Source organism: Eucalyptus grandis, chromosome 6 (genome assembly GCF_016545825.1).
Source record: "Eucalyptus grandis isolate ANBG69807.140 chromosome 6, ASM1654582v1, whole genome shotgun sequence".
Taxonomy (NCBI): Eukaryota; Viridiplantae; Streptophyta; class Magnoliopsida; order Myrtales; family Myrtaceae; genus Eucalyptus; species Eucalyptus grandis.
In genome coordinates, this window is record NC_052617.1 from 55,836,501 (window position 1) to 55,862,249 (window position 25,749).

The following is a 25,749-nucleotide window of genomic DNA, read 5'->3' on the forward strand; positions in this document are numbered from 1 at the left end:
AAATGGATGAGCTCAACGGGCAAGGGAGAAGGGGAGGGAAGGGGGAACCAGTTGCTGCAAGGGGGGCCACCTTTAGTCTCTCTCTCTCTCTCTCTCATCACTTTGTCCCCTTGGAAGGCCCCACCAAGCCTAGCTGGATTCCTCTGCAATTTTCAGCAGCCAACTCTCCTTCTAGAAGCCTTGAGATGATCCAAATGTTGGGTCCAAGTGGGAGCCACGAATTTTGGAGACAATTCCCTCAAATTGGACTTCAATTCCTTCTTGAATCAACTCAAATCGGCTTCTAAAAATTCAACCATCGAGTCCTTGATCAAATTGACATTTTTCCTCGCCAATAAAACCTACTTGCATCCCAATTTCATGATAAAAAAAAATGGTCATTTGAATTTTATGGAAAAAATGGCCCTATTCTAACTTTTCGCCAAAAATCTCGATTTGTAGAAAAAATCTTCGGAAGATGAGTCGACTTTCCTAAAATGATTTGTGACATGTTAGAACTTTCAATTTTTGAAATCGAATTCAAATTCGCAGTTAATTTCGATATGGTGCGATTTTAGCGTGACATAGGTGATTAGGTAGTTTTCAGAAATTTTTAGTGTGAATGACCCGTGGTCAATTTTTTTCGAGCCTCAATGAATCTTTTCGACACATTGGTGACTCTTGGTGGTCGTGAAAATCTCAAGATTTGAAATATAGACATAGAGTACCAAAGTGACAGAAAAATCAATTTAGTGCCGATCGACAAGAATTTTGTAATTTGGTGGAATCACCTACGTTTAGCCACATATCTCGGTCAAACCGACTTATCTCCAATCTCTAATCGATCTTACTATGTTGAAATGATCTCTGCAGATGAGCATGATCGAGTAGTCGATTCCTAGTCGAATTCTCATGTCTATTGCATTAAAATCCCTTAATGACTTCCCCAGATAGTATAGTTATCTCATGAGTGATCAGCTCTGAGAATAATACTATAGGCGCGTCGATGAAAAGCCCAATTTATTTAATTGAAAGCATATTGAAATTTCAGAATGTCATAGTTCTGGTCTCCAATCTGTGGCATCCTAAAAATTTCATGGCGACCTCCAGATACATTAAGGCCTATGGAAAGGGGATGGAAGTGCCATAGGACTATGTATGGCCTTTAGACCAATGGATCACAATAAATTTAAGGCCAAGCATTCTATTGGACAATTATTTGATGGGGGAAAATTCTATTCTTGGCCGTGTGTTTTATAAGTTAGAATTTATTGATTTATGATTTCAAGTTTTATGGCCAAGTGAATTAGGGTAATTAAGTATTTATATGAATGGGTAATTAGGTGATGATTAAATGGGAAAAATTAGAGGAGAGTGGGCCGAAATTCTTAGGCCAAGCCAGCCCAAAAACCCAGCCCACAGCCCCACCATTCAACTGGCCCGCAAAGCCCAAAGGAGGAGGAGCTGCCCTCGACCAAGGGGGAAGGGGGGGAAACCGGTTTGCATGTCTCTCCATTTGTCCCATGAAGAGAGCCAAGTGTCAATGCATGCAAGGCTAATGATTGCTACTCATTGAAAGGAAGAAATTAGAGACGAGAGAGGAGGGCGGATTACTCGAGGGATTGAACCAAGAGAGAGAGGAGTGTCGTGCGAAGGAGAGGAAGAGAGAAAGTGGGCGTGCGAGAGAGAAAGAGAGAAAGGAAGAAGGAGGAGGTTCGTCGTCGCCGTCGAGCCGTCGTGTCCCGCCGTGTAATTGTTGTGTTTTGCTCGAATTAACGGTAAGCAGAGTCCATTAATCTACCGTTTGCTTACTGTGATATGTTTGTGGTGAATGGAAAACTTCAGATGTGGTAGAGGTGAAGAAATTTTGAAGTTATAGGAGCTAAGTTCAAATCCAGTATTCTGTTTCTGGGAAAAATAGTCCGACCTTTGATGATTTTGTGAGTTGCATGCGATGTTCTAGTGGGTATTTGGCTTCGACTTCTTGATGAAAGTTTTAGAGGGCTTCTTTAATAGTAACATATCAAAATTTCAGAAGAAATGAACAAGTATAGACCGGTGAAACTATTTTTCTTTGAAGAAGTTAGATCTGGAAATTGAAATGCTGACCTAGTGTGATTCGGTGAATTTTATATAATTTTATGGTTGAAATTTGATCTCGTGTTCTGAATGAAAGTTGAAGATGACATGTTAAGGAATAACATACTAAAATTTTAGAGGAAATGGATGAGTATTGGTTGGTGAAACAATCTTTATCCGAAATAGTTAGATCTGGAATTCGAGGCCAAGGATTATGGATGGTTATGGTTTCTATAGTTTTTAATTTATCACGAATTAGATTTCGAGTTCTCCATGAAATATTTACTTCTAAAATTTTTATATAACATATAAAAATTTCAGAATTTTGGAGCTAATTTAGGATTTTTACCGAATTTGTGAATGAAACTGTGTATGGCAATATTCTGAAATTATAAAGACTGTGATACGGGGACTGTACCGAATTGTATGATGTTCTTCTAATATGGTGTTCTTCACGAAATATTTTCCTCTAGATCTTTTATATATAACATGTCGAATTTTGAGGATTTATTAAGGCTGTTTACTAATTTTTCAAGAATTATGACCAAAGGAGTGCAATATGTTTTTATGCGAAAAATTGTTGTATTTTCAAAAATAAATGAATTTGCTCCATGTGATATAGTGTCTTGAGTGGTTGATTTTGCGCATATGTGGTGACATTTGGCATGTTATATAACATCAAAAGCGGGTTTAGACCTTTGATATTATTGCATCAAATGTCATGTTGAAATTGAGATACATGTGTGAATATAAATTATGATAATGATGATACCGTCGGAGGTGTGAGCCAACGATGCCCCGAGAATGTTGGGATGCCCGGAGTGTGGGTGCCGGATGCCTGGGGTGTGGGTGCCGGATGCCTAGGGTGTGTGTGCCGGATGCCCCCGGAGTGTTAAGATGCCTGGAGGTGTGTGCCGGAAGCCCTGGAGGTGTGTGCGGGGGGGATTCCTCGTGGTGCTAGTTGGGGTATGGGATGCCCGGAGGTGTGTGCCAGATGCCCGGAGGTGTGTGCCGAAGGCCCTCGCGATGACAGGTTGGATGCGAGCTATAAATTGTGGGATGCAAACATTGGTCCTGAATGAAAAAACAAATGATGAGATCCTTGTGAAAAATAAGAATTGAAATTGAATCATGTGCATGGATGTATGCATATGGCATGATGCATGATCTGCTTATGAAAGTAAATTGATGCCGTTTGATATTGAAAATTTGATCATGAAGGCATGAATGGATCTCATGGTGATGTATGCTTGATAGCATGGATGATACGAATCATGGTGATACACGCACGATGGCATGGTGAGATATGCATGACTGCATGGTGATATATGCACGATGGCATGGCAAGATATGCACGATTGCATATATGCACAACTGCATGGTGATGTATGCTTGATAGTATGAATGCTATGTGCTTTACTCGTGATATCTTGATTGTCTTGCTTGTTGCATTGTGTAGTTTGGTGGATCTTTACTGCTGAGTGGTTGTACTCACCCCTTTGGGAATTAACATTTCAGATTGAAAGATGCCTTTGCCACCAGTTGCGCGTGGTACTTATTATGGAATGCCATCTGATGTTGAGGTGGAGTGCACGGAGCATTCCTGTGTTAGTGTACCCGGTCTGGTATTTGTTCGAGTCCGTGTCTTGGTGATGTACGATGTGGGTCTTGCTGATGGCCCTGTTATTCAGGAGTTTTTGTCTGTTCATGTCTGGCGTGATGGAGTGATGCTAGGGATGCTCCCGCCACCTCTGACTAACGCACCAGGTTGGGTGTGATCAAGCGTACAGCTGGTGGAGGGCGATACTTTTTTGTTAGCCGACACTAGATGATGGATGGGTGCATATGTTAAACGTAGGGTCATGTTCTTTTGAGTTAGCCGAGCATAGTTAAAAGCCTTGGCCTTTTTGCTGTACCGACCCGAGACATCCATCACATTTATGTAAATAAAAGTGACTCGGCTTTATCGTTTTATATGGTGAATAGTTGGTGTGCATTGCATTATTGTCGTTGGAGATGGATTAGGGAATTTTGATTATGCTTCCGTTATATGAATTGCGTTGGGACTGATCAAAAAAAAAAAAAAAAAAAAAAAAAAACAAATATGTAGACCCCCAGGTTTTGTGGACTTGCTGAAATTGAAATGGTATCAGAGTGGAATGTTATTAGAACAAGTGATAGGTGAGTAGGCTATGGCGACCCTAGCGGTTTGGGGGCCGTGTTGAGGGGTGCCACACGATCAACCACCACCACCACTCCAGTGGCCGCTCCCATGGGTCTGGGTTCGCTGATATCATCTTGGTCGCCGCCAAGGACGGTCCCAACAGGGGCCTGTCCATGCCGGTGCCGGCTCACAGGGCCATTTTGTTGAGCATCGCCCTTTTGCTGGGTTCATTGATTTGGTTGCTGATTTGAATTTTGGGTTTTTGTTTGTTTCAGTGCTGATCCCCGATTAAATTTGGGAATTTCAGAAGGGATGAGAGGGTTTAGTCCACAGTGGTTAAGTTTCGATCGGTTAGTTAATCTGCTGGTGGGCTCAAATGTTCTGCTTTTTGCCCCAAATTCTAATTGTGGGCGTCTGATAGGGTGGTGACAAATTGTGTCTGGATGGTAAAGTGGCCAATTACGTCATGGAGAAATTTTGCAGTAATTCTTCACGAAGCGTAGATTAGATACGGGAATACTTCCTTTTTGAGTTTCTTTCAATGACGACGAAGATGGGGAGAACCACTGTATGCTGAACCTTTTGTTTGGTAGTCTTGATTTATGGAAAGTAGAGGCGCTTGACTGTGAAATGATGCGAATGAAGCGAAAAAAAAGGGAAGATACTCTTTTGGGAGAGCTTATATTGGATATAGATAGTCTAAAAACGGGGTCGTTATGAAATTCAGTTGTCTGGGCCGAGCTATTAAGGCTTCTTAGATTTTTCATTTTAGTCGAGGCAGAGAGAAGTTATAAGAAAGTGAAAGAGAAATTCTCATAGAGGATTTCATTAGAAGTTCTATCTTCGTTTGTTACTGAGAAATTTGTGCAGATAGATTTAAGGAGGGGAGACCTGCGGAGAATTTGCAGTTGGATTTTGAAGATGACTTTTATGTGTTTATGGGAATTTGGTAACTCAACATTGACATAGGTGTGCTAGCACGGTGGTACCTGTGGCTTACTAGTTGATAGCGATCACTCTTTGCCCTTGCCGCTTGAAGTCCGTGACAGGGTGGTAGTTTCAGTCTGGAAACAAAGACTGCCCCAAAAAAGCGATATTTCTTGAGGATAATGAGTTAGGGCCTGATTGATCAAATGCTTCTGATGCCTCAGGGGAGGCCTATTTGACACCTTTAACTAGCTCGCCATCTCGAACTTTCATGCCGTCAGTACTTGTGTTATTTATAGCTGAGTAAAGTCCTCTAGCTATCTCCTGCTCGCGAGACTGAGTCAATTATCTAATCACCAAAAGCCAGCTTTCATATTTTCTTGTGCATGAGGATATCAAGTAGAAGGCAGTCACTCTAGACATGGCAACCATGCAATGTAACAAACTTCCCGTAGTAAATGACCATGCTTTGCCACAAAATACTCTTCAGAGATGCCTGGATAGAGTGGGTGATCAAATAAATGATTCGAATAATTACAATCCTAATTTTCGTATACTGGAGAAAAGCTAACCAAATGAGTTCTCTTAGATCACTTCCTTCCTCCTCAGACAATTCCTGACTAAATCGCCAGTAGTTTGTCAATCATATGCATTCAATGAATCTTATCGGTGATCTGGCCTTAAAAAAGCATGTCGGGCCACTTTCTTCTTTTGTTTCTGGCCTTAATGATTGCTTGGATTGGTCTTGGTCTTCTCTCTTCTCGAGTCTCAAATTAACCTTCTTATGTTTACTCTAGTTTTCAAGATGTAATGCCAAAGTTTGGGCGGATTAAATAGTTGTTGAGCATATGTAATCAGAAATGTCAAACTAATAGAATTTCTGCGACTCTTTATTTAGAGACTTGCTGTAAAATTCTGTCACTCTATATGCTTCTGATTGGATTATATGTGGTGATAATGGGGGTTGCATTTGCTTTTGGAACTGCATGCTGACAAAGGTTCACCTCCATAAGACATTTCCACTAATAGATAATTTATTTTACTTCCTAGTCTGTTATTAAACTATCTCTTAGGTTAAGCTTGAAGTTTTTGAATTAGCTTTCATCTAATCGGGCATTAGAACTGCCATATTTGTTTGGTTGGACCAGATATATAAGTCATAGAGGTTCTCGATTTTTTTATGCAGATCATGATCGATTCCCTTTATTTGCTTGGAACGATGCTTAGTTAAGTTGAGTGGAATAATTGGTAATTGAGTCGCTGGATAATTAAGTGATTACGACTTTCTTTGACAATATTTGATTTAATCATTTCTTGACCAACCAGATATGCATTTTGCCTGCTGCAATGTAATTTCATTGGAGTTATCAACTTGAAATTTACATAAACTTGAGTTTTGAGGTTTTTTCGCTTGGCATGGGGGACTTATGGGCACACACATAGTTTTCATAAGTTTTGCAATTGATAACGTTAGCAAGGACATTACTAAGAAGCTTTGCTCACAAGCTCCGTGAAATTCAGATTAGGTGTTTCTTCGATTAAGAAAACTGTTGACATCAATAGGATGCACAAACATCTCTTATCAAACTATTGGAATTTCTCACACTGCAAAAATTGCGTTTTTGACTCCTCTTCAATTTTGTATTTACAAATAGGCTAATCGATCCCCAGTTTTTCAAGCAATGCTCAAGAATGAGATGGAAGAAAACTGAAGTGACACGATTAAGATAAGTGACGTGTTCTATGATGCCCTCCAAGAATTTGTCAACTATCTTTATTCCGCTAAAGCATGGCTCGATGAGCAAATGACTTGTGAGCTTCTAGTATTGGCCGAAAAGTATCAAATAAAGCATCTCAAAGCTTATCGTGAGAAGTTCTTGATATCCAAATTGAACTGCGACAACTCGATTGCAAATTATGCCTCCCCGCACTAGCACAACATGAAACTTCTCCTTGAGGCTGCCTTATCGTTAATCTTGGACAATACGGATAAACTCAGTAAACGTGAAGAATATTCGGAATTCGTGGAGAAGCACCCTGCCCCTGTGGTGGAGAAATGTAAAGCGTGTCTTGCAAAGCAGGAAAACACTGCAGCACCTAAAGATACTATCGCAAAGTCATAGTCTTGTCTTGTACGGGTTAACTGTCGACGAGAAAAATCAGTTGGGAGAATGACCTTTCAATTCTATGGAATTTTGAATTTGAAGGAACAGGAGTGGGATAACATTTTTGCATAATTTGTTGATAGATCTCATTGCCTTTGTGTTAATAAGGGCTACAACCTCTGGCATCGCCTCATTGGTATCATTTTCCCAATTGAAGTGTTTTCGGCTTCAACAGTGAACTTTTATTGATTTAAAGTGCTCATTTGATGTCATTACCGAAAGGGCTAGTAGGAGCATCTAAATGGGGGTGAATAGGTGATCAAAATCGTTTTCGCAAAGCTTAACAAATTAATTTGACTTTTAATAATGATAGACTGAAAAAATAAACTATAAACAATTATATAGAGCTGCAAATCAAAATAAAGAAATTGGGGATAGAGAATCAAAACACAAGGTTTATAGTGGTTCGGCTTAGACCAAGCTTACATCCACTCTTCCGCACTGACAGCCCACTGGCTGGATTCCACTAAGAACCAAAAGAGATTTTACAGTCTCACATCCTTGATTCAACAGTGTAGAAACTCTACTACACCTCCTCAATGTCTCACAAGTATCTAATCTCTCTTTTGAATACAAATTCAAGCTCAGAAATGAAACAACAAAGAATAAGGAGTTTCAGACTTTGGAATTTATCTATCACGCACACTCTCGAATAACTTGAGCGTCTTCCTTATATACTCCTCCATGCCTTCATAACCATTGGCACCTTCCAAAGGAGTTCTTCTAATCAACCCGTTGGACAGACTCAATTAGGGAGATATCGAGTTATTTAAGGAATATGATGATAGCCCACCAATCCTACTCGCCCATACAATCATGATCTAGGTTTCTATAACTAGAACCTTCCAAGTAAGCTTCACCAATCAACTAATCTAAATTACTCGAATAATAGATCTTGAGGTGCTATCTCCAACCATGAGAACTTCTTCAACCATACGAATCAAATCCTTAAAGATATTCTCGCATCTAGATAAGTCTTCTCTTCAACGGATAATACTTCTCTTCGTCGGTCTGGAAACTGTCAGTGAGGGCAGACTTTAAATCTTGAGTTTGGAGGTTTTCAGACTTTAACAGTAGAGTCTACAAGTCTTCAGACTAGACTGATGGAAACGTTTTGTCAACTTCAAAACAAATAAAGGAGTTTTCTCCAACAATCTCCCAATTTTTTATGGTGACAAAACTTTCCTGCAGATTTAGAAAATTTTGACCTACAAGACAACACTTAAGCAAACTAAGATATCTCATAAAAGATAAGTGAATTATGATAAAGAGAGTAGTGAATTTGCATCCACAGAAAACGAGTTAGCCCTGTAAAAATAGCTATCTTTACCATAATCATCAACATAGCTTAAGATATTGCAAGCATTAAAATAGTAGTCCAAACCAGTCCATCCAAACAAAGATATGTCAAGTCAAAACAAAACCATCCAATAAAAAAACAGAGTCAAATTTGCATCAACTTCTCCCCCTTCTTATCAACAGCAAAAAGTAAAGAATATAAAGAGAATTGAATAAAATTAATATTGTTTGGGAACGTGAACGAGCTGGAAATCTCTCATAGACTTGATAGTCTCTTCCAGCTTTCTCAAATCCTTCTTCAGTTACACTAAATCTTCACGCTTTGCATTTGCTTGAACTTGAAGATTGATGGCTTAAACTTGGTCGTGCAAAGAAACTGAAGTGGCTTGATGAGCATTCTGCATGGTCTGAAATTCACATCCCAAGGCATACATCTGACCTTTGATCTCCAGAAGAAGTTCAAGCAATCTTTTAAAGTCTGCTAAGTTGTCAGTTTGAGTGCTTGCTTCAGTATGATCAGTTTGTGGAGTGTTGCCAGATGATGGAACTTCAGCACGAACATCCAGACTTGGAGATGAAGCCTCATTACCTTCTTCAGGAAAGTGAGAGGCATACACATCCTCTGGATCGGCAAGAGAACGACTAACATCATCATTGGTAAAAACAAGTGAAGAAGTACCTCTTTTATCAGCAGCTCCCCTGTCTCAGTGCCTTCAGGTGGAGAGAAGTACTCTTCTTGCTCTGGCTCTTCTTCAATGCCAGGATGATCTTGTCCTTCTTCTTCTTCTGCAGGAGAATCACCATGACTCTCTCCTTCTACTTGATCTTTTATTTACTCTTCTTCTTCCAATCTTCCTTCTTCTTCTTCTTCTTCTTCTTCTTCTTCTTCTTCTTCTTCTTTCCTCATTGTTTCCCTCTCTTCATTCCTCTGCTTTATCTCTTCTTTGTCTTGGTTCTCTCAATCCTCTGTCTCTGGAACAAGATGCTGTAAGTTCTTTAAGGCAAGGGCAGAGATAGTGATGTCATCCTCATCTTCTTCATTCTGCAAGATGAGCATTCTCTTCTTCTTAGATAGAACTGTCATGGGCTCCTTGCCTTTCTTTTTTGCAGCCACAAGGTTTTGTCTAGTCTTGACAGAGGTCTTCTCCTTAAGTCTTTCTAAAGCCTTGTTTAGCTCTTTCAAACGCATATTTGAAACCATCTTCAGTCCCACCACCATTGGATCAATGGTTCGAACACACAGAATTTTGGGAGGCTGAATATTAAGATGTCGAACAAACGAGTAACAAGGGCAGAATAAGGGAGTTGTCCCTTGACCTTTACCATTGACCTATACATGTGAAACATGATAGTGTGAGGCAGAGAGAACTTGTAACCAATGGTGATGGCGTACATCAGCTTCACTTCTGAAATGGAGACATCGGTCTTTGATATGGATTTGGGTCTAAAACAATTAATCACGATCTTATGGAGCAAGATATTAGAGGCACTCATCCTCGAATACGAAATCCGGCCTTCTGCAATTCTATCTCAAACAAGCTCCATAGTAGCATGACCAATAGACACACTGATTGATTAGAAAATCCCTCTCTCCACTCCAATCACATCAGCCAGAGTGTCCATATCTACCATATAATCCCGGTCTCTAACACTGAAGAAAAATCCATTCGCATCTAAAAAGCTTAGATTGTAATAGAAATATGCAGTAAGCTTTGGATGAACTACAGTTGTCTCAGAACAAAAACGTTCAAGTTGAAGTAAAGCAAACTTCTCCCTTAACTTTATGTTCAACGAATCGAGAAAATCAAAATCCACACTCCTTGGGATCATCACCCCTCACTTCAGCAATTTAGAATAAACTCGCTTGTGTTCCTCAAAACGAAACAAATCCACTTTTCTTCCATGAATGTTTGCAGCAACACCCATTCTAGGCTTAAAATGAGTGAACATCTTCTCATTGTCATCTTTTCCATCTGTTTGATTAACTCCTCCAAAACGTGAATCACTTGGGAAATTTGCAAAAGCCCTTTCTACTGAACCAACAAGAGCAATTCCCAATCGTTCCATCGTTCTTAAAAAATCGGTTTCATTTTAGTACCCCTTTTCACTCAGAAATTCATCAATAAAGGTCATTGCAAAACCACCTTTCTTCAAGGCGGTGTAGAGTTTGAAAGTAAATGTGGGCTTAAGAGTCCTTACTGGTTCGACATCCTTAATTATTTCTTCCTCTGCTTGTTGTTGTTGAGGCTCTTGAGGTCTAGCCTAAGAAGCATGGTGCGGTTGAGAATGTTGCTGACTTTGCTGCTACCTTGAAGAGTCTTCTTCCTTGGTCAGATCAAAGTATGTAGGTTCCTCACGCATATGTTGTGATCCCGCTTGCAATCCCGACGACTTTCTTTGGGAAGACATTATCACAGTCTTTGAGAGAATTTTCGAACTCGATTCGCGAGAAAGATGAAAACTTTATCGATTAAACTAGAGAGAAAATGTAAGAAAATGAAATTCTGAGTTCTAGGGTTTGTGGTAAAAACGAAGAAGAAAGGTAGTATATAGTAATCGAAACGAGGTATACGAACTGACATAAAAAGGAAAAATAAAAATGCCTTTTCAAAAATGAATAACTGCCTTTTTGAAAATAGATAACTATCTTTTCAAAAATGATAGCTTCCTTTTCGAAAAAGAATAATTGCTACAACTTCAAAAACTTGGAAAGATAACATCAATCAATTTGCGATAAGTAATCGTACCTTTTCAAGTTTTTTATTCGAAAGATAAATTGCTAGAACAGAAATAACTTATAGTCGAAACTCTTGGTCTTCTGAGTCTGAGCATCTTCAGATTATAATCCAAAGTCTAAGCTTCTTCAAACTTCAAGAGATCAGATGTTAAGTTTGGAGCGAATAGACTTAAATAGGCTTTTCTCCAGAGGTTTTGTAAATATGTCCGCCAGCTGATTCTTTGAATTAATGGATTGGATCAAAATTTCTCCATTTTGAGCATGATCTCTAATAAAATGATGCCGAATCTCTATGTGATTTGCTCTTGAATGAAAAATTGGATTCTTTGTGAGATTAATTGCGTTTGTGTTGTCACATTTGATCTCGGTGCAAGAGTCTTCAATTCCAAAGTCTCTTAATTATTATTTTATCCATAAGATTTGAGAACAGCAACTTCTAAGAGCCACATACTCTGCTTCTGCTATTGAAAGAGCTACAGTACTTTGCTTCCTTGAAACCAAAATACTGTCCTGTTACCAAGCAATTGACAAGTGCCGGATGTGCTCTTTCTATCAACTCTACATCATGCTAGATCTGCATCTGAATATCCAAGGAGAGTAAAGTCTCATTCTTTTAGATACCATAGACCTAACTTAGAGGTTGTTGCAACGTATTTGATGATGCGTTACATAGCACTTAGATGAGACTCTTTGGGATCTGATTGAAATTTGGTACAAATGCAAACACTAAACAAAATGTCAGGTTTAGAAGCAGTAAGATAAAGAAGTGAACCAATGATACTCCTGTACCGCTTCTAGTCAACTTTCTTTCCTCCTTCATCTTTGTCCAATTTCGAAGAACTTGATATTGGTATATCAGTCTTTTTGCAATTCTCCAATCCGAACTTTCTAACAAATTATTTAGCATATTTTTTCTTGGTGAATGGAAATTTCTTCCACTTGTAGTCCGAGAAAGAATGATAGTTCACCCATCATGCTCATCTTGAATTCATCCTGCATAGATTTAGAGAACTTCTTGCACAGGTTTTCATTACGTGATCCAAATATAATATCATCAACATATATTTGAACAAGCAAACAGTTTTTACCTTCCTTTTTAATAAATAAAGTAGTGTCTACTTTTCCTTTAACGAAGCCATTTTGAATTAAGACTTACTTAACATGTCATATCAAGCTCGAGGAGTTTGCTTTAACCCATACAGTGCCTTTTTCAGCCTGAATATTGAATCTGGTTTCCTTGGGTCTTCAAAACCGTGAGGTTGTTCCACATAGACTTCTTCTTGAATAAATCCATTTAGGAATCCACTTTTGATGTCCATTTGGAATAACCTGAAATTCTTATAACAAGTAAAAGCAAGTAATAATCTAATTGCTTCTAACCTTGCTACAGGAGCGTAGGTCTCATCATAGTCTATCCCTCCTTTTTACATATATCCTTTGGCCATGAGTCTTGCTTTGTTCCTTATCACTTTTCCTTTTTCGTCCATCTTGTTCCCGAAAACCCATTTAGCTCCAACAACAGATTTACCTTTTGGTTTAGGAGTTAATTCCCAAACATCATTAACGCTGAACTACCTAAGCTCTTCTTGCATTACTTCAATCCAGCTTTCATCAGTTAAAGCTTCTTCAATGCTTTTGGGTTCAATTTCAAAGATGAGTGCCCAGCGCTAGACTCTTCTTGCCTTTTGGATATGGTGCGAATCCCTTCAACAATATCACCAATGATGAGTTCTTTGGGATGACTGGACTTGTGCTTCTAGTTACTAGTCAGTTTGACAAATTGTTGATCTTTTTCTTCAGTTGATTCTCCAATATCCATTCGTTGTTGTTCTTCTAAAGTCTGATCAGTTTCAAGGGAGGTAGACTTTGTAGAGTCTAGAGCATGTTCAGATTCTTCAGGTTGAGTCTAAGTCGATTGATTTTTCAAAGAGTCTTGAAATTTGACATTCATCGACTCTTCCATAGACTAAGTCTTCTTGTTGAATACTCTGTAGGCTTTGCTGGAAGTTGAGTATCCAAGGAAGATTCCTTCGTCAGATTTTTCTTCAAATTTACTAATTCGATCATTTGCATTTTTCAAGATAAAACATTTGCAACCAAACACATGAAAATAAGAAACAATTGGCTTCTTTCCTTTGAATAACTCATAAGGAGTTTTCTTCAGAATAGGCCTTAAGAAAACTTTGTTAATAATATAACATGCTGTAGAAACTGCTTTAGCCCAAAAACGAGAAGAAATGTTACTTTGAATTAAAAGAGTTCTTGCCATTTTTTGCAAAGATCTATTCTTCCTTTCCATAACTCCATTCTACTCAGGAGTGTATGGAGAGGAGAACATATGCTGAAAACCAGATTTATCACATAATTTAGTAAAATCTTGATTTTCAAACTCACCTCCATGGTCTATTCGTATGCTTGAGATAGCATATCCTTACTCATTCTGCACTTTCTTGGCAAATTTTGAAAAGTGAGAGAAGGTTTCGGACTTACTTGCTAAAAAGTAGACCCAAGTAAATCATGAATAATCATCCACTATTACTAGGCAATATTTCTTTCTACCAATGCTTTGAGTTTTGGTTGGTCCAAAGAGATCCGTATGCAGGAGCTGCAGCACACGATTAGTGGAAACTTGATTTATTAGTTTAAAGGAAATTCTAACCTGTTTTCCTAATACACATGGTGTGCATAAGTTAGACTTTTGATACTTCAGATTGGGTAGTCCACGAACAAGCTTCTTGGAAGAGATCTTGGCAATTTGCTTCATATCCACATGGCCAAGCTTTCAATGCCACAGATTTGCTTCATATTCACATGGCCAAGCTTTCAATGCCACAGATTTGCTTCATCTTGAATTAATATCAAGCATTGAGATTTTTCTGGTTTTATGTCCAGAAGATAAATATTCCCATATCTACGCCCAGTAAAAGATTAAGAGAGATTTTTACTAGTTCCTAAACATGTTCCTTCCTGGAAATTGATTTTGAACCCAATGTCGCACAGTTGGCTTATGCTGAGTAGATTGTAATTTAGTCCTTCCACCAAGGAGACATTGGTGATTGTGAGACCTCCAATCTTTACTGTTTCGCATCCAACAATTCTTCCTTTGCTAATTCCACAAAAAAAGACTTTTCCTCCATTTGTTTGAACAAGTTTTATAAAACTACTCGAATCTCCTGTCATGTGTCTTGAACAGCCACTATCCAAATACCATTTAACCTTCTTTTTTTATAGTGACATGCAATTAAAAAAGAAACTCAAGCTTTCTTTGGTACCCACATTTTCTCAGGTCTAGTGGAGTTAGTGCAATATACAGTTTTTGCCCAATCCTTCTTAACAGGTCTCCAAATCATAGGATATCCTTTCTCAAAGTGTTCGAGCTATTACACTTAGAACATTTGAGAGCACTTGACCAACAGGTTTTACAAAGACTTTTTGAAAATAATTTCTATAAAAGGCTTTTGTAGGTCTCTGTTTGATTCTTTCCTTTACTTTAGGAAAATCAATTAGAGGAATGGTTTCGAAGTCATTCCCAAACCTCATTTGTTAAAGTAAGGTCTTTGTATCGAAAAAATCTTTTCCAATTTTTCAGATCCTATTGAAAACTTTTTAAAATATTTGAAATGTCATTTTTCAAACATGTATTTTCTTTTGAAAGAGAGTCTGCATTTTCTTTCAAAATGTCAAAACTTTTGTCTAAATTTTCAAACTTTTCTTTCCAAGAGTTCTCATGTTGCTTCAGTGTAGAATTTTACATTTTTAGCTCGAAAATCCTCTTAAGAGAAGTTCGAGGCTAAGATAAAGTTCATCAATATATTTAGAGACTTTAGTAGGAATTTTTAAATTGCTTACCTCAATTTCATTGTCTAAGTCTAAGTTTGTATCAGTTTTAAAGTCTGAATCTAATTCTGATTTTGCCATTAAACAAATATTGGCATAATCATCATCGCTTTCTTCACATTCAGTATTACTCCATGTTTCTGCTTTGAGAGCCTTTATGTATTTCTCAGTTTTTCCTTTCTTTTTCTTCAACAAAGGACAATTGGGTCTAATGTGTCCATTTTTCTTACATTCAATGCAAATCACATCTTTATTGGATTCATCATCCTCGTTGATTTCTTCGAAACTTTTGAGTGCTTTGTTTCTTCCAATTGAATCTTCTTCCATTTTTGTTCAGTTTCTTGAACCTTCTTATCATAAGTGCTAGCTCTTCACTGTCCAAATCTTCTTCAGAGTCTCTAACTTCAGAATCATCGTTAGATTTTAAGGCAATAGACTTCTTACCTTTGTGATCTTATTCATCATTGATTTGCTCCACTTCATAGGACTGGGTGTGCCAACCAATTCATCTACGGAGAGCAGCATAATCCTTTGTGTTTCCCTTATTGAAGTCTTTACATGATTCCAATCTTTTGAGAGTCCATGCAACAATTTGTTAACCTTCATGGGTCCTAAGATTAGTTTTCCCTGATACTCTAGACCATTTACAATTTTAGTGAAGCGACTAAACATATCAATGATAAATTCTCTTGGCTTCATACTGTTTGAGTGGAATATTGATTCTTGTTTTTTTTACTCAATCAGTTCCTTCATAGGTAATGCGCAACCTATCCTCTTTGGTTGTTTCACAAGAAGATATTCTATTATACTCAATAGGAGATAACGCACAATATAAAGAATAAATCACTTTTGCATCAAGAGCTTGTCTCTTGGTTATCTCTTCTTGTGTCATCTCGCTAACTTCTGCAACTTCTTTTCCCCTCTCTAAGACTGATGTAGTTTTAGGAATGATTCATTTATCTACCACATCCCATTCTAAAGGATCTTTTAATCTTAGAAATGCCTTCATCTTGTTTTTCCATATACTGTAATCCTTTCCATTGAAGTAAAGTGGTCCGTTGTTGCTTTGGCCTTCAACCAAACCCGGAGCCAACATACTAGCTATAGATCTTTAACTCAGAAGTAAAAACACTTCAATTAAATAAGTACACAAGCTTTTATACCAATTGAAAGGGCTAGTAAGAGCACCTAGAGGAGGGTGAATAAGTGATCAAAGTCGTTTTCGCAAAGCTTAACAAATTAATTTGACTTTTAATAATGATAGACTGAAAAAGTGAAGGACTATAAACAATTATATAGAACTTCAAATCGAAGTAAAGAGATTAGGGATAGATAATCAAAACACAAGATTTATAGTGGTTCGGCTTAGATCAAGCATATGTCCACTCCCCCGCACTAATAGTCCACTGGCTAGATTCCACTAAGAACCAAAAGAGATTTTACAGTCTCATGTCCTTGATTCCACAGTGTAGAAATTCTGCTACACTTTCTCAATGTCTCACAAGTATCTAATCTCTCTTTTGAATACAAATTCAAGCTCAGCAAATGAAACGGCAAAGAACAAGAAGCTTCAAACTTTGGAATTTATCTATCACGCACACTCTTGAATAACTTGAGCGTCTTCCTTATATACTCCTCCATGCCTTCATAACCGTTGGCACCTTCCAAAGGAGTTCTTCCAATCAACCTGTTGGACAGAATCAATTAACAAGATCTCAAGTTATTTAAGGAATATGATGATAGCCCATCAATCCTGCTCGCCCATACAATCAGGATCTAAGTTTCCATAAGTAAAATCTTCCAAGTAAGTTTCGCCAATCAACGGATTTAAATTACTCGAATAATAGATCTCGAGGTGCAATCTCCAACCGTGAGAACTTCTTCAACCATACGAATCAAATCTTTAAAGATATACTCACATCTGGATAAGTCTTCTCTTCAACAAATAATACTTCTCTTCGTCGGTCTAAAAACTGTCAATGAAAACAGACTTTAAATCTTGAGTCTAGAGGTCTAGACACTTTGACGGTAGAGTTTACAAGTCTTCAGACTAGACTTATAGAAACGTTTTGTCAACTTCAAAATAGATAAGGAAGTTTTCTCCAACAATTACAAGTTATCTATGCTAAAAGTGGTCATCATATCCATTTGTACTATGATCTAGGGAAATTTAAGCCTTGTCTAGGAAATTTTGACGAACCAAATACTTGCCAATAACAGAGACTACATTTCACTTCAGGGTTTTATTTACATTATTAGCATCATCAAATTTTTATGTTATTTTCATCTAGTGCATATTTCTTTTTAATTTTTTTTTCATTCATATCACTAAACTTTGACTTGGCTTCCAATTAGTTCATTGCACCTTGGATATTCCGGCCGACAACCAACCCGAAACTTTCTCTGGTCATTGAACTTCGATGCAAGTGATGTCCAAGAGACATTCAACGAAAGTGAAGATAGAGGATGCATCTCATTAGTCTAAGTCCTACAATCGACATTATTTGGGCAATTAACTGTTTGGAGGTTTGTTGGAAAATTAACGCCCTCTTTCATAACTCTTTTGAAATTTCTTGAACGTTCGGTGCAAAGGACATGACGTTTGATGAGATGAATTTGACTTGCTCCTGGGCATGAACGTCGCTTAGAATGGAATTATTCCATTTGAATCACGATTTCCCAATTTGCCTATCTTTATGTTTTTTTTCAACCCAAGGATGATGTGCAAGTTTCAATAATCCACTCATGCATGCTTGTTACAAGCTATCAATGAATCTATAGTTGAATATCATCTATCACATATCATAAAGTATTTTATAAATATATAACATATCATTTAGTCAAAGTTAAACTCGTTTAAAACCTTGAAAATAGCGTGCCGCCAGTCAAAATTAGATAAGCCACAAAAGATTAGGTTTTAGAGCATCAAGTTCTTTCCATATATCAGAGTAACCAGGTAAGGTCGCGGATCTTTTGACCATGCATATTACCAAATGAGTTGCATGGATTATTTCTTCACACGTTTGAGCAGATGAGACCAAGAGACAAGGATGTCCATAAGTAAAATTCGTAATGACAACACTAGGCAACACCTTTTTGCCCTCCGAACTAATTCCCCCTCGTTCCAAGATACCGTGCAAAGAGAAATTTGCAAGTGTCTTAATAGTAAGCGTAAAGCAACAAACACCACCACTTGCCTAAGACAACTGTTCCAGCTTGTCACAACCTACCCTCGGGGGAGGGAATAGGTTTAGGGGTATTGCTTAAAGGACGGCCCTAAAGCCCATGATTAGGCGCAGGCTCTCCCAAGCCCGTACCCTGCGTGACATTAGGATATTTTTTAGGAATTTTGCACAAAAAGAGTCGCCACTAGCCTATTGGGGTCAGCAAGAAACCAAGTGAGGCATGGGAGTGTACCTCACTTCCTACATAACCAAAAAATCTAGGGTTTGAGACTTGATTACACTAATTGATCAATTAGTGCCCTTTCGGTACCTAATCTTGTTCATTTTAAAATAAAGGATTTTTGCCAAGCAGTTTGGATTAATTTTACACTTATCCACTAACATGTGAGATGACAATGTGGGCGTGCAATCATTAAAGTAGCAACCATAGCTATCAAGATCTTAATTGTAGCAAAATTAAATACGTGCAATTAAACATAACTAGATATGCAAATTAAACATACAATATAATCATCATGTGAGCAAAATAAGGCCTAATCACACTAAGAAGGTAAAACATGGCACTAAGAAGGTAAAACATGGCAATTTCCTAATCAAACCCTATAATTTTTGGATTTTCGATTTTTTTAATAAAAATTTAATTTTGAATTTTGTTTATTTATTTTTATTTTTATTTTTATTTTTTTCAAGCTGGATCGGGTCGAGTTTGATCTAACCTAACCAGATTCGATCGATCGAGCTCGGCCTAGTCAAGGTGGGTCGAGTCTAGCCCGATTAGGCTAGGCCCAACCGCCTACGGTCGGGCCCAAGTCAGGACAAAGGCCGAGTGGGCTAGATCGTGATCCGGCCAACTCAGCCTAGAATCTTGGTCACCACTACTCAATCGCGACTAGGGATGCCGAACGACGTACATCGGTGGCTTGTCTCGGGCGGGCGGGGGAGACGGCTTAGCTCTCTAGTCGCGGCGTCCCTTGAGCCACTAGCAATCCCAAGAGGCCGTATGCGGAGTATTTGGGGGAAGGGGCGAAGTTCACTCGGACATTTCCACGAATGAGTTGTGTGCACTAACAAAACTAACGGACTTTGTCTCGACCGTGGCCCGAGCACCTATCCGGACTTGAAAGTGACATGAGAATAGCAAGCGGAGTGACGGGGATAGGTAGGCGGCGAAGCTCGCTCAAACTGGTCGGGATGAGCTCCGGCCGACTCATTTTGGAGATGCACACCAGATATTCAATGAAAGGCCTACCTGATTTCAGCGGGAATGGCGGTGGTCGGCAATTCGATGGTGGTGGTATGCGTCCCTAGGAGTCCTCGACTCCTTGGCGACCCCCACGAGCTTTTCTCCTCCCCGATTCTGTCTTGTCTCCCTCTCGACTCCTCCTCTCTTCCTCCTCTATTCTCATTCGGGAGGGAGAGCTGCGATGGACAAAGGTGGGCAGACGGGCCTTTGGCGACGGCTAGCTGCACCCTCAAGCTTCCTTGCTCCCTCTGCTTCGCTCTGTGTTTCTCTCTGTGTTTTTCTTTTCCTTAGTTTCGCGTTGCTGTTCCCCCATTTTTCTCTTCGTTCGTTCCTCTGGTCTTTTCTTTCTCTTTTCCGCGCTCAACTCTCCCGCGTGCCCTTGGCTGACCAACCAGCAGCCTCTACCAGTCCGCTTTGACTTGAGGATTGCGCCACTCGCCTACCATGCGATCATGCCGCCCCCTATTACGACTCCTTTCTGATCCAGGCAGCTCTAATTTTGGCTTCGCGGATTCCCCATGCAGACAACGGCCAAGGGAGATGACAAGGACGGGCTGGGCCACGCGAGGGAAAAAGAAAAAGGAAAAGAGAAGGGTGGGCCGAAGGCCCACGCGGGGGGAAGAGAAGAGGAAGAGGGGGCGGGCCGGGCTAAGGTCAAATCCAGCCTGACCCAACCCCCGCGGCCTTTTTTTTTTAATCAATTTTTTTAATTAGATTTTTTATGTGCTTGAAAATAAAAATTATGTGTCAACACAGCTAAAGCATCATAAATGTTAGAGAAAACTCCTTAATTGTTTTGAAACTAACAAAACCTTTCCAAAAGTCTAGTCTGAAGACTTGCAGGCTTAAGTGTTATAGTCGGAAGAACTCCAAACTCTACTATCAAAGTCTAAAGACCACCAAACTTTATTCTCTAAGTCTAACCTCACTAACAAATTCTAGGCCGAAGAGTGAAGACTTATCCAGATGCGGGTTTATCTTCAAGGATTTGGTTCGTATGGTTTAAGGAAAATCTTATGGCTGGATATAACATCTTATGATCAATTATTCTTATTGGAATCAATTCGGATAATCAAATCTCTTGAAAGGCGAAGTATACTTAGAATGTTCTACTTATGGAAACCAAAATCTTGATTGCATGGACGAGCAGAATTGATGGGCTATCATCACATTCCTTAAATGACTTGAGATCTCCTTAACTAATTATGTCCAACGGGTAAATTAGAAGAACTCATTTGGAAAGTGTCAACAGTTGTAGAGGCATGGATGAGTATATAAGGAAAACTCAAGTTGTTCGAGTGTGTGCATGAAAGAAAAATTTTGAAGTCTAAAGCTCCTAGTTCTTTGCTATTTTAATTGTTAAGCTTAACTTGTACTCAAAATAGAGAGCAAACACTTGTGAGACTTTAGAAAAGTGTAGTAGAGTTTCGATACTATGAAATCAAGGACGTGACACTGTAAAATCTCTTTTGTTTCATAGTGAAATCTAGCCGGTGGGCTGTCAGTGCGGGAGAGTGGACGTAAACTTAAACTAAGCCGAACCACTATAAACTTTGTGTTTCTATTCTCTTTCCCTGAACTTCTTATTTTAATTCGTAGCTTTATATAACTATTTATAATTGATTACATCTTCAGTCTATTATCTTCTAAAGGCAATTTACTTTCATTAAGTCTTGCAAAAATTTCTTTTAACACCTATTCACCCCCCTCTAGGTGTCCTTACTAGCTCTTTCAATAAAAACCACTACAAGACACCGTGCATTCCTAAAGCCTGAGCCATGGGCATGGGGGCACTTGTTCACTTAGCTGGTGATGCGTAGATGCTTGCCTAATCTGACAACCTTTGATAAAGTCATTCAACTTATCTTTTCTATTGATTAACAAGGCAAGAACTAACATCAACTTGATGGTATAGGTTGTAAAGGCATATATCAAGTTCATATGCATGAACATTTAGATAACATCAATCTTAAGCATGCTTAAGATCATAAAATGATAAATAAAATCACAGATCAAGATCCGAAGTATAACTTGAAAACAAATGTCTGCACTATAAGTCGTGGAATTTTCAAAAGGTAAGTTACTTTAAATGAAAGGAATGCAGTAGCAAAAATAAGAAGTTGCAACCTAACTAGGACAGGCAATGGGAAGAGTCATTAGTTGCTTCAATAAAAAATACACGAATCAAGAGAATTTTTCTAGTTCTCTTTGATCTATGAAATGAAAAACACTTGCATCAGCAATTAGTTGCGAATTTCTTCTAGTTCTCTTTGATCTATGAAATAAAAAACACTTGCATCAATGACAAGCTGACAAGTTTCTGTCAGCCTATAGTATGCTTCCTATATAACTTCTAAATGTCCATAAGAGGACTTTCTTCATCGACATATTTGCCTTCTCAAAGAAGTAGGAGGCAGGTTTTCTCAGACTTAGACACTTCTTTTACTAACAAAAGAACCAAAAGAAAAAAGACAAATGAATCAGGCGTAAAAGTTTCAAAGCTTGGTCTCTTTCATACATCGACCAAAGTAACTGAAATGGTTGGTATTGAGCCTAAAGAACGAAAAGGATCATGAAAACTAACAAAGCCCTTTTCTTGTCGATACGAAATTCCTATCTTCAGGTGCTGCATTTTTTTTCCCACCTTGCAAGACATGCTTCTAGTAACTCCAACCCAAGGCGTGGGTCCTTTTCAATGAGTATCAAGTATACTTGATGTTTTCTAAGCTTATCCGAGTTGTCTGAGATTAGGGATGTGGCGGCCTCAAGCAGAAGCTTTGCATTGTGCTGGTGCACAAAGGCATAGTACCTGATTGAGTTGTCCCAGTTTAATTTCGATACCAAGAACTTCTCACAATAAGTTTTGAGGTGCTCCATCTAATACTTTTCGGGCAATACTAGAAGCTCACAAGACATTTGCTCGTTGAGGCATGCTTAGGCATAAAGAAAGATGACAAATGCTCGAAGGACATCATACGACATGTTACTTATCTTAATGGTGCCACTTCGACTTTCTTCGATCTCATTCTCGAGCATTGCTTTTAATATTGGGGACTGACTAGCCCGGTGGTAAATAGAAAATATAGTAAAAAAAAAATTGAAGAACACTTAAAAAGTACAATTCTTGTGGTGTGAAAACTCAATAGTATTATAGGAGATATTTATGCATCTGCTCTATAAGAGTCAGAGTTTACTAAATCGAAAAAACTTATATAAATATTATGAGCATGCGAGCAAAGCTTTGAACATGTCCTTGCTAAAGTTATCAATGACAAAAATTATGAAAACTATGTTATGCTCATAAGTGCGCTATGCCATGGGAAAGACCATAACTCAAGCTTTCGTGATGTTTGAGTCGATAACGCCAATGAAATGCACATAGCAGCAGGCAAAATGCATATCCACTGGCACAAGCATCGCTTAAATCAAATCTTGTGAAAGGGTCATAATGAATGAAATATCGAGCAACGCAATTACTAAATATGTCACTTCATATAGAGGTTAATATTCCACCCTACTCAACCCTCATTTCAAGCAAATAAAAGGAAACGATTAGCTGCAAAAGATAAATTTGTGAATCGCTCTCATTTAGAAATCCGGTCCAAGCAAATAAATATGTACTTCTAATGCCTGAATAGATGAAAACTAATATAAAAACTTAAAGATCAACCTAAGAGAGAGTTTAACAATTGACTAGGAAGTAAACGATATAATCCGTTAGTGGAAATGTCTTATGTAGGTGCATCTTTAGCAGAATGCAGTTCCAAATGTAAATGCAACCCGCATTTTCACCATATATACCTCGCCACGAGCATGTACAATGGAAGAATTTTACAGTAAGCGACCTCACCAGCGGCGAGAGGATGTTGAAGAAGAAGAAAACAAAAAGAAGAAAAGAGAAAGAAAAAAAAAAAAAGGGAAAGGTTTGGTTCTAGATGTGTCCCCGGAAACAAAGAATATTTTTTTTTTCTTCAAATCTATTCTTGGAACAAAATCATTGCTAAACGGATTTCTTTCTTTTTTTCAAAGAATTAAAAAATAAAAATAGATTACCAAATACCCTAGTCCACTCGAAAAATTAACTACAATGCTTATCCACCGGCACTCTCGCCTCTTTTGGAAATTCTCAAATTCAAATGTAGAAAAACTCAAAATTAAACTGAGATCAGAGCAAGAACAGAGAAAGACCCATAATTTAAAGGGAGATCAGAAAAGACACAAAATTTTAATCAAGGCAAAACCAGCCACGAACCGAGCAAAAACAGATGCTCACCAGAATGGCCCTGTGAGCCGGCACTGGCTTAGACGGGCCTTCGTTGGGACTGTCCCCCGCGGCGACCAAGACCACGTCGGTGGCCCCGGGGCCATGAGGGCGACCACTGACGTGGGGGTGGACCGGTGGAGTATACTCAAGAAGGCGACTTTGGCCTTTAAATCCTCAATCTCTCTTTTGAGCTCTTCCTTGGTCTGTTCCGCCTCCTCGGAGCTCTCCTTGCACGTGCCATCCTCGATCTCTCGCTTGAGCTCTTCGTTGGTTTCCTTGGTCTGTTCGGCCTCCTCGGAGCACCCCTTGCACGTGCCGTCCTCGATCTCTCGCTTGAGCTCTTCGTTGGTCCGTCTGGCCTCATCGGAGCACTCCTTCCACGTGACGGCATCGAGTGTGACGTGCTCCTCCTTGCAGGAGGTGCATGGCATGGAGTCGGTGTCCTCCTCCTCGCAGGGTCGCTGCATTTGCTGAGGGAGAGCTAGTTCGCTTGCAGATCCCAAGAGATTTTGCGTGGATAGGGGCTCGATGAGGCCTCCTTAAATGAACGGAACTGACAAATGTTCTTCCTGCTTCAATAATCAAACCTTGCTAGGGGAAAACCAACGCCGCTTCCAAACAGCCTAGTTCATTGAAACTTCCTCTTTTACTTCTTCCAGAACCAGAACACGGTATGCATTTGCAATCTCTTTGCCATACTTAATCCTGTATTGTAGGCCAAACTAATTGGCAGCATATTTACTCTCATCAGGCAACGTAGAGCTCTCTTTATTAACCTGATCGTCACCTGCAAGTCAAGTCATAAGTTTGGAAATCTTCTCCGATTCTGACGTCTAATGACACCACTCTTGCTGCTGTCACTGCTCCTGATGTTCTTCTAGCCTCGGCTTCCACTGGAGGTTCATCTCCCCCTCCAGCAATGCCGCTGCCATCTTCTCCTTTGACTGAACAGTCAAATCAAAGCCGAAGCAGGAAACCCTTCCAACATTTTGGCCGGGGCCAAAGCTTATTTTAGCAAAAGTTACAAAGCTTTTAACTCAGCCGATGGTGGACTCCAAGGACCCAACTTCCGAAGGTTCCTCTTCTTAGGATGTCATTTTGATGAGATGGTGAAGGACAAACTGTTAAGAATTTCTTAGAACTCTCGAGTGGTGGCCTTCCAATGATTGTATATCATTCATCAGCTGTTCCGAGACTCGAATCTCTACTCAGTGAGGTATGCAGCAGTGGCGTCTCTTCTACCAAAGCTTCGGAGCCTAAGCAGCAGTTCTGATGAAGCGGAGGTTTACCGACGCAACCACGAGACAATTCTCACATTGACCGTTTCGGGAGGAGATCGTCCACGCCCTGATCGTGCCATCGAAGAGGCCACCCAGCATTTGAAAGTCAATAAGACTGCTTCGCAAGTAATAGCAGATGACTTGGCCAATCTAAACGCGGAGGAGGAAATGGATCTCGAAAAAAGATTTAGCTAAAGTGCGTGGCCAACAAAAACTCAAGCACGCTCAATGAGCCCTAGCAGAAGAAATTTCAAACCGAGGCACGAGCGACACCTCCCTCGAAAAGTTGAAAAAAGAGAGAGAGGACCGTTTGGTGGGGCTGAATGTTGAAAAGAGACGCCAAGAACCGATACCTTGGTGAAACATCATTCCACTATCCATGTTTCCTTCCATTATGCACGCCTTGGTGTGAAACGTCGAGTCAGTTAATTGGAGCCGGCCTATTTTGTGTCAGGCCTTCGGGGTCGTCCCAGATATTTCCTTCTTCTCTATCTCCTTACATACACCGTTTCCTTTCTTCTACCATGGCAAGAACGACCAAGAATATAACAATAATTATGGAAAGTAATCTCTCACAACATCTCTGAAAT

The 25,749-nt window shown here is 39.2% G+C and overlaps 1 protein-coding gene and 1 pseudogene across 1 annotated transcript; one reads left to right on the forward strand and one right to left on the reverse strand.

Annotated features, from left to right (window-relative positions):
* The first annotated feature begins 3,584 nt into the window (after positions 1 to 3,584).
* Positions 3,585 to 7,272, forward strand: LOC104444054 (BTB/POZ domain-containing protein At4g08455). Its single transcript, XM_039314722.1, is given in 3 exon segments — positions 3,585 to 3,830; positions 4,264 to 4,434; positions 6,805 to 7,272. Coding segments are annotated over 3 exon segments (885 nt in total).
* Positions 7,273 to 22,234: 14,962 nt separating this feature from the next.
* LOC104446149 lies at positions 22,235 to 24,346 on the reverse strand (annotated as a pseudogene).
* Between the last annotated feature and the right edge of the window lie 1,403 nt (positions 24,347 to 25,749).